General features: G+C 31.4%; 1 protein-coding gene across 6 annotated transcripts; it reads left to right on the plus strand.

Moving 5' to 3' along the window:
* The first annotated feature begins 117 nt into the window (after positions 1-117).
* On the plus strand, positions 118-9,376 carry LOC130440682 (eukaryotic translation initiation factor 4E-binding protein Mextli). 6 transcript variants are annotated; one of them, XM_056773949.1, is made up of 11 exons: positions 121-249; positions 376-511; positions 569-681; positions 1,260-1,472; positions 1,536-1,725; positions 1,958-2,029; positions 2,663-2,723; positions 2,864-3,140; positions 4,376-4,556; positions 5,667-5,893; positions 8,509-9,376. In XM_056773949.1, exons 2-11 carry the CDS (start codon positions 394-396, stop codon positions 8,611-8,613), a joined length of 1,557 nt encoding a protein of 518 aa, XP_056629927.1. In that variant the 5' UTR covers positions 121-249; positions 376-393; the 3' UTR covers positions 8,614-9,376. The 6 variants fall into 6 exon arrangements, with proteins under 6 accessions (XP_056629930.1, XP_056629927.1, XP_056629928.1 ...); XM_056773950.1 differs by having other exon boundaries at positions 128-249; positions 382-511; XM_056773952.1 differs by lacking the exon at positions 1,958-2,029 and having other exon boundaries at positions 118-249.
* The last annotated feature ends 482 nt before the right edge of the window (positions 9,377-9,858 follow it).

Consider the following 9,858-nt stretch of genomic DNA (forward strand, 5'->3'; position numbering starts at 1 on the left):
TATTATAAAAAAAAATATTTAACAAATTTTATAAATAGTAGTTTTTAGTTTTGTCGTAGTTTACCGTACGGTATTTGTAATTTTAGACACTTTAATCAGGTGATTACTAACAAGTACGACGCGCATCGGGATAAAATAGAACTAAATCGAAAGAAAACGAACACGAATACGAACGCGTTGCGAGTTGCGAATTTCATCTTTTAATAAAATTTACATTTGTTCAAAAAGTTAAACTATCCTGATTTCAAGGTAAGTTGATCATCCTATTCGATAAATCAAATATTTATCCGATTGATTACAATTCTTGGAGTAAGTGAGGTTAAAAGCAGATGTCAGTCTGGTGAGTCACGCAAAAATACTTTTGTATATTTTGAGATTTAGGGATAGCGAACGATGTCCTCGAGTCTTTCTGCGCGACTTAAACATCCCAAAAAGCACGAACTCTCGAAATCGCACAGTCAGGCACAACTTTTAGCGAATAAACTCCGCCAAGATGGGGTACTATCTACGGGTAATTAAATCATAAACTTATTTGTTTAGTATTTATTTATGATTTTTATTATTGCAGTGGAAGATGTTTTGCAAGCGGTTGATCAAGTCGCGGCATTATTGTCTTCGAATTTAGCAGACAGTCATCTTTCTTATAAAGAGAGTGTTATTAATTTATGCCAACATCTTAAGGTACGTACTGGCTCATATAATTTAATAATTTATTACGTTTTTAGTAAAGTCAATGTCATATAAAACCCACACTAAAAAAATATTAGTCATTGTTAAGAGAAAGTTTCAATTATCTTTATTTGGTTAGTTTTGTTGTTGATTCATTAAAAGTATTAATTAATAGAACACAAGGGATGTAGTTAACACAGACATTTGTGACACTAACAACAAACAATTTGATTATAGTAACGTTAATATATAGGAATCATTTTTGTTATTCCTGACGTTTAATTATTTTAACATAACCTAAAAATTTTCCAATAAAAATGCAAAAATGTCGTTTTTTCGGTGTTTCTGTTTGATTTACAGTAAAACGATAAATCCCATCACAAAATATGTTAAATAAAAGTTGTAGAGAATTAAAAAATCTGTAATTTACGCCATTTGTTTTTTATTCCTAACTTCAAATTCACTAAAATATTGATTTATAAAACAAAAGGGTTGTAGTTATGTTTTGATACTTGTTTTTGTCACACTAATAACCAAAAATTTGATAATGGTAATGTTGATGTGTAGGAATCATTTCCTAACATTTCCAGGTATACGGGGTGTATTTGGAAATATTATTTAAAGAGCAGCTCGATCACGCGTTCAAGATATTTCGTGATAAAGCTCAGGACGACATCCAAGTCGACGTGTTGTCTCGTCTCCATTTGTTGGAATTAATCGAATTGCGTGCTAAAGGATGGAAAGGCACCGAGGGAATGAATTCCTATTATAAAAAGAAAATTAACCAATTCGGTAGTTCACAGGTAGATACATATATAAACCTGTAACGCGGGAATTTTGTGATTTGTTTGTTTTATAATTTACAGGTAGATATGACCGAATCTATATCTAGTTTGAACGAATCTATTGGTACAACTTTGACTTCCTCGCCCCCGCCATTGTTGGGGCCGGGTGAAGTTTTGAAACCTTCGGGTAAATTTACCAAACCTACCAGAATACCTGGTAAGAAATATTGTAAAGACGAAGTTGTTATCAGGAATGCCGATTCTGGGAAAGGTGAGGATTTTTTTGATGGAAAAAAAATTGTCGAATTGAAAGATGGAAAAATAATGATCCGGGTGGGGGGTATGAATAATTTTAAATTTCGAATCTCCATTCTTATATGTATGACAAAAGTGTATTTGAAGTGTAAGTCGAATAGGATATTTGGCATGGGTATTATACATATAAGAGTCGAGATTCTTTTTTTATAATTTACTATTTTATTAGTATTATTTTGGTTTTGTAGTTATGGGTATCAAGGGAAGGCGAGTACATATGATAGAGGAATTGAGCGAAACTATAATTTCTTTTCAAAGAGGTAAACTTATCGTGTTCGTGACACTGCCTCTTCTTCTAACACACGCTTAATCATATAATGAATATTCACCATATAAAAAAAAAATGTTTCGTTTAATACTACTATTGCAAATTTATTTTTTTATACAGTGAGAGGTAAATTTGGGTGATTATTAATTAAAAATGTGTCCACGTCGCGACGGTTTGTGGTAGTTTTTGTCGACTTTGGCATCATCGCTAACCAAGCTTGCGTTTTAATGTTGTGTATGAGTTTCGATAAATTATTTGATATGTTTCTTGTTCTGTTTTTTTTTTGTGCGATAATTAAAGAAATCGAACAAGAGTGTTCGTATACAGGGTGAGTTAAAACTACTAAATTTTCATAATTCGATCATATTTACCATTCTAGATGTCGTTACCATCATCAATTGTATAAAAAATTGTAAATTAGTCTTAATCGGTGACAAATTTTCAAAATAGATATTTTTGTTTTAAATTCCCCTGTATATTTAAATAACTATTAACAAGAATCCCGCTTTATTTTCCTTTTTATACGATCCACGCACTGACAAAAATAAAAGCACATAATATAATATCGAATATCGATTTTTATCATCTGAAAATCTCGATATTGAAAAATTCAATATTTTTCTAGTTAATCCTGGAGCTAAAGAACGATTAGTTCAAATTACCGGCGCTAACGAAGAAAGCATCAAGTAAGTATCCACATTACTCGCCCTGTAATAATATTAACTATCGAAACGCACTCGTAAAATAAAATTTCCCGAATCCCCATATTTTTATTTCAAATCCGGCAACGCTGCGTTGGGAACAAACGTTTTTATTTTTTTAACAGTCACGCGAAACAGTTGATCGAAGATACGATACGGAGGAACGCTTCGCCTGTTAGAGATCCATCGATATCGACGAGCGTCGGTCCTCTGACGGGTTCCAGTTCGAGTATCAATTCCTCGGCATCGGATGATAGCGCGTTGCCGAATTCGGCGCGCGCATCCCGCGCGTTAATGCACAGCTTGAGCACCAACGACGCCAACTTGGGCGAATACAAGTACACGGTCATCGTCAACGGTTGCACCATTAAAATTACCGGGGATAATTTGGATCTGGTTAGGGTAAGTGATATTCAATTTTTTTTTTTTTTATTACAATATTATAATTGATAATTCGATATTTTTTTTAAGAATTAACGTATTTTATATTTCGACTTGAATATCTATTTTGAAACTATTAGGAAGTAGAATTAAACTTGGCAACATAGCGTATTCGTAATTTATAATTGAAAGTAAAACTTTTAATAATTTTTGTTTTTTGAATGTAGTACAAAATTATTTACGTAATTTCACAAAATACTAACTTAACCTATAAAATATTGTCATGTTTATGTTTATTTAAAGCTCTTCAGACAGTGTAATTGTGTAAACGTCATAACGATACCAGAAATTACAATTTAGTTGTTATGATTATAATTATATAAGTTGCAGCGTTGCCAAGTTTTACAATTTAGTCTTAAAAACTCTATGGAAATTCGTTGGATTTATAAAAGAATTTTCGCGTATAATCTGTGGGCGGGTATATGCCGATTCATTGTTGCCAACTACTAGAAATATTTCACACCCATTCTTTTTTTAAAAAACACTCGAACTACTATTTTAAAATTTATTACGTTTTTTGGACTTCCATAAATACTATCCCAAAATTGTTTTCTTTCAATAAAAATCTATTTTTTTAAAAAACAATTCTTCAAATTTCAGATAAATTCCCAATTCCCATCACTGAATATTATATACCATGTTTCTATGCGCGATTTTCATAGACACTAAAAATGTATTTATGCCTACATCCGATAATATTCTTTCTTAATTCTAATGCTAATTTTGGAAAAATATTGTTTTCACAACTTCCCCAAACGCTTCAAAATATTTATATATATATAATCAATTAAATTTGTGAAACGACAAAATAAACGTGGCAACGTTGCTAACGTCATGTGTACGAAATAGCGCGATCGGGAAAGTTAAAGAGGGGATCAGTCATCAGTTATATATCAAGATGGCCGTGAATTGTCAATATTATTTCGAAGTAAATGTGTGTTTGTTATAAATAAATAATAAGTAAATCAACGTAAGCAAATTTTTTGTAAATATAATGAAAATACCTTCGGACTGTACATTATTTGTGATAAAAATTTAGAGAACGATGTGAAAAAAGAGAGAATGTAAAGTTATGGTTCGAGATGTGGTTATTGTGATTGTGTCGTGGTGATATAAACGAAAAAAAAAAACAATCGACGATTTGAATAATGAATATATAAAATATAATTGTTGGTATATTCCCACCCCTATTTTAGACGAGTAAATTAGTATTGGATGAATATTTTTCTGGTGAACCAATCCACGACGTGGCACAATTTTACAGTTTTGACAGTTTACCGCAACCCATAATAACCGAGGAATTTCCAATCACGCCCCTATCGCCGCCGGAATCTCTACCTTCGCCGGAGGCGGTACACAACGGACAGACCGATGGAGGTAAATAAAATAAATGCACGTTTTTTTTTTTCGAATAATTTTTTATTGTGACGTGTATTTTATGCTTGAACCATTCCATAGTTTGATTATGAGAAAACTCCTAGAAAATATCGTAAGAGGGGTAGGAACTTGGTTTATATATATCGGTGTGGTTATACAGGATGTCTCAGTGATAGTGATATACTTAATTGAAATTTAAAAATGGATAAAATGTGATTGTTGTCATTTTCCTGGGACTTCCGGTATAGGTAAAATGGTTTTTAAGGGAACTAACATTTTAAAATATTGATTTTCGTTTATATTGGAGTCTTAATATTGAAAAAATATTTAATAAAACTAATTTTATATTAATTGAAGTAAATTTTAATAAAATCTGATTAAAACAGAAAAAAAAATTGTAACAAAAATCGATTGGATCAAGTTTTTCAAGTATTTATATCAAAAAAGTCTATTTGAATTTTAAATTTATTCATTTCGTGGAAGAACAGTTGTTTAAAATTATATTTTCGTTGTTTTTGGAAACATTAAATCAATTTTCTTTATTAAAGTCATACACAAGTCATAAAATGTGATTGTAATCATTTTTATGGGACGTCCGGTATAAGTAACATGGTTTTTAAGGGAACTAACATTTTAAAATATTGATTTTCGTTTATATTGGAGTCTTAATATTGAAAAAATATTTAATAAAACTAATTTTATATTAATTGAAGTAAATTTTAATGGAAAGTTGTTATTATTATATCAAGATTTGTCCGGAGAGGTGCATAGCTCGAAGTGCGATGATTTATTTTTTCGAAAAAAATAATAGAATAAAAAATTTCGAAAAATTCCATCTTTTTAGTAACTATATAAAAAAAGTCTACCTCAAATTCAAAGTTATGAATATTTACACAAAGAAAAATTGTTTAAAACGATATTTCCGTTGATTTTGTGAAAAATAATTTATTTTATAAAAGCGACTTCGTTATACAATTGATAAATGTAATATAATCATTTTTTTGGGACGTCCGGTATAGGTATATTCGATAAAATCCTTTTGATAAAATTAAACGATTTTTTTTGCGAACTCATTTTATATATAAATGAAAAAATATGATTTACCATCAGATAAAATCAAATTGCGAAAACCCCGACTCTCTATAGAAGAGATAATCAAGAATAAGGGTAACGCGAATGTCGAAAGAGAAAAAGAGAAAGAAAATACTCCGACGAAACCTTCGAATCTGACGTATTCAATTGAATTCTTGGCGAATTTAGCCATGTCTCCACTCTGTCTAACTCAACCGATAGAATGGGAAAGAATACGTAACGATTATCCTACTTTAGTGAGAAACGTAAGTATAATCTTCTTTTTTAATATGTGCGCGTGACTAACACGTGGTGATACCGTGTGTGTTTAAAATAATTTTTTCGCTGGTTTGGAAACATTTCTAGGAGTGGCTTTTTCGTGTTTGTTTGTATGGAATGGAAAAAAAAAATACTCGAAAACGTTGTTTTTCTTTTTTTAATCGGTGATTGGAAAAACGGTTGAACATATAAACATCGAATGTATGTCTATTGTGACGTCATATCGAATAGTCTTGGTAATTTTGGAAATCAAAAATTTTTTTTTATATAAACGTTCAAATGGAAAGTTTTTTTCTTATTTTCGTTTAATTTTCAAAGGTTTTAATGTTTATATACCCCCTCTCCCTATTCTACTAGTCGGGTTCGATGTAAAATGGCGTCGGGAAAATGGTGAAACAGAAAAGATTTCACGAAACTGAAATTTCGATTTGGAGAATCATACTACACATTAATTTAGCGTTTTCGAGGTCATATAATCCATTTATCGTGGTTGCAGAATTATTACTTCCGGTTTTGGGGGTTATTTAGGGGAAATGGGGGGATTGGTTGAAAAATTGAAAATTTCGTAAATCAACTTGAAAAATTCGAATGGGAAATCAAATAAATCATTTATTGATTCAAATACGAATTTTCTACATCGATAAATGGATCGAAAACGCCAAATTCTCGGTTATACCACATTTCTACCCACAGAAAAAAAAAATTGTAACTCGTAGATGCGGTTTTTAACCCTTTCGAACCTCTTCAGTATGAGGTATAATCGCAAAATGCCGTTTTTCCGATAATTGCGCGTTTTCGAAGTGGGATTGTGGCTAGATTAGACACCAAAGTGGGGAAATGGGGGGATTGGTTGGAAAATTGAAAATTTCGTAAATCCACTTGAAAAATTCGAATGGGAAATCAAATAAATCATTTATTGATTCAAATACGAATTTTCTACATCGATGAATGGATCGAAAACGCCAAATCCTCGGTTATACCACATTTCTACCCACAGAAAAAAATTGTAACTCGTAGATGCGGTTTTTAACCCTTTCGAACCTCTTCAGTATGAGGTATAATCGCAAAATGCCGTTTTTCCGATAATTGCGCGTTTTCGAAGTGAGATTGTGGCTAGATCAGACACCAAAGTGGGGAAATGGGGGGATTGGTTGGAAAATTGAAAATTTCGTAAATCCACTTGAAAAATTCAAATGGGAAATCAAATAAATCATTTATTGATTCAAATACGAATTTTCTACATCGATAAATGGATCGAAAACGCCAAATTCTCGGTTATACCACATTTCTACCCACAGAAAAAAAAATTGTAACTCGTAGATGCGGTTTTTAACCCTTTCGAACCTCTTCAGTATGAGGTATAATCGCAAAATGCCGTTTTTCCGAGAATTGCGCGTTTTCGAAGTGGGATTGTGGCTAGATTAGACACCAAAGTGGGGAAATGGGGGGATTGGTTGGAAAATTGAAAATTTCGTAAATCCACTTGAAAAATTCGAATGGGAAATCAAATAAATCATTTATTGATTCAAATACGAATTTTCTACATCGATAAATGGATCGAAAACGCCAAATCCTCGGTTATACCACATTTCTATCCACAGAAAAAAAATTGTAACTCGTAGATGCGGTTTTTAACCCTTTCGAACCTCTTCAGTATGAGGTATAATCGCAAAATGCCGTTTTTTCCGATAATTGCGCGTTTTCGAAGTGGGATTGTGGCTAGATTAGACACCAAAGTGGGGAAATGGGGGGATTGGTTGGAAAATTTCGTAAATCCACTTGAAAAATTCAAATGGGAAATCAAATAAATCATTTATTGATTCAAATACGAATTTTCTACATCGATGAATGGATCGAAAACGCCAAATCCTCGGTTATACCACATTTCTATCCACAGAAAAAAAATTGTAACTCGTAGATGCGGTTTTTAACCCTTTCGAACCTCTTCAGTATGAGGTATAATCGCAAAATGCCGTTTTTTCCGATAATTGCGCGTTTTCGAAGTGGGATTGTGGCTAGATTAGACACCAAAGTGGGGAAATGGGGGGATTGGTTGGAAAATTTCGTAAATCCACTTGAAAAATTCAAATGGGAAATCAAATAAATCATTTTTGATTCAACTACCAATTTTCCACATCGATAAATGGATCGAAAACGCCAAATCCTCGGTTATACCACATTTCTACCCACAGAAAAAAAATTGTAACTCGTAGATGCGGTTTTTAACCCTTTCGAACCTCTTCAGTATGAGGTATAATCGCAAAATGCCGTTTTTCCGATAATTGCGCGTTTTCGAAGTGGGATGTGGCTAGATTAGACAGCAAAGTGTACTAACTCTAATATATTTCCGAGTTATCGAATACTTATGTCTGTGAATTGATCAGTAAAGAATTGTGGCGTTTTAAATTTCGTCGTTTCTTTAAAAATATTCAAATTGACGGTTTATAGAAATATGAATCAATATTTGTATTCGAAAACTCGGAGATATATTGGAGTGCGTACACTTCGGTGTTTATTTTTCCACAATCCCACTACGAAAACGTTGATAATTTAGTTCCAATTAACGTGCCTGTAAATAATATGTTTATTGGAATTTTTCTAGGTCGTTGAATATTTCGACGCGAAGACGTATCTGTCGACGCGAACGACGGAGCCGACGGGCGTCCTGAGCGCCGACGACGTCGATCCTTTAGTTTTCGAAGTTTGACGTTGGAAACGTTCGAGCTCAATGAATATATGATTTTGTGTGGTAGGAAAATATTTTCCGGCGAATTTATATTTAGAAATATCGATATATGTTTATTGAGAAAGCGAAAAAAAAAAAAAAAAATTTGATATATTTGTATTTTATAAAATAATCCAGTGAAAATATGCTTTAGATTATTGTTGTCATCAATTTTTTTGTCTTCTTATATAATTGACTGATTTTTATTTATTTTTCTTTTTTTTTTATCCAAATAGTAGGATTTTTGAAAGCGGTGGTTTCGTAGCTTCCATATTGCGAACCGTCTAGTGTGAAACTACCTTAATAATTTTTTTCAAATAAATATATAGGTAACCACTGCTTTGTAGTGTCTCGACCGTAGATATTACTTAATTGTTTTTTTTTCTTTGTGATAATTGTGAAATATATTGGGTGTTCCTAAAAATTAGTTTTTTCTAATATTTTAATTTATATAATAGGGACAACCAGTATAGAAGAATTTTTGTTAACATTTAACATTTTTTTTTTGTTTCTAGTAGTTACTCATTTTAAATGAATTTTTTTTAAATATTTAGATATTGTGTTATGTATTGAGAATCTATTTTGTTTTTTACTTTTTATTCTTTTGTTTGTGAAAGTAGATTTGTGATTGTTTATTGTGAAATATTTGTTTTAATGAGTTGTTTTTCTTTTCTATATTTTTGTTTTTATGTGTTCGTCAATACTTTTAAATATATTTAACATATTAATAAAGTTTTTTTCTACATTTTCGTTTTTAATTTCATTTTTCACCTTTCAAAATTCTTCCCCAAAATTTTTTTTGTATTTTTGAACTTGAACTAGAGAAATATTATTAGTTGCAGATCACGTTGTTGAAAAACTTCAATTTCCATCAAATGTGAGGAAGTTTTTATACAAAATCGTATAAAAATCAAGGAATTTTGAAAATTACCTGCAGGGTTGCTGAACTTTTTCATCGGGATTAGGGAAATTGTCGATATGTTACTGTCTGGAAAATCATTTTTCCCTAAATCTAGGGAAATTTATAATCGAGACACTGAATGTGTTGCCAGAAGTAGGTTCTTCGAAATAAGTTTGATAATTAACTATGTTGTTGATTTTTTTAGTAACATTTACATTGCGGTGTTGCCAAACTTGCATTAATTTCCCTAGATCTAGGAAATTATGTCGATTTAAAACCAAAAAATGAATGGATGTATCTGATGACATAACAAATGAATCAATTGC

This window comes from Diorhabda sublineata, chromosome 2 (genome assembly GCF_026230105.1).
Source record: "Diorhabda sublineata isolate icDioSubl1.1 chromosome 2, icDioSubl1.1, whole genome shotgun sequence".
Classification (NCBI taxonomy): Eukaryota; Metazoa; Arthropoda; class Insecta; order Coleoptera; family Chrysomelidae; genus Diorhabda; species Diorhabda sublineata.

Bases quoted from the DNA above. Each gene is read 5' to 3' on its own strand.
- LOC130440682 (XM_056773949.1), top strand. From the start codon at position 394: ATGTCCTCGAGTCTTTCTGCGCGACTTAAACATCCCAAAAAGCACGAA. The intron at 512-568 runs GTAATTAAATCA...TTATTATTGCAG, and splicing joins AGATGGGGTACTATCTACGG to TGGAAGATGTTTTGCAAGCG. The intron at 3,141-4,375 runs GTAAGTGATATT...CCCCTATTTTAG, and splicing joins ATAATTTGGATCTGGTTAGG to ACGAGTAAATTAGTATTGGA.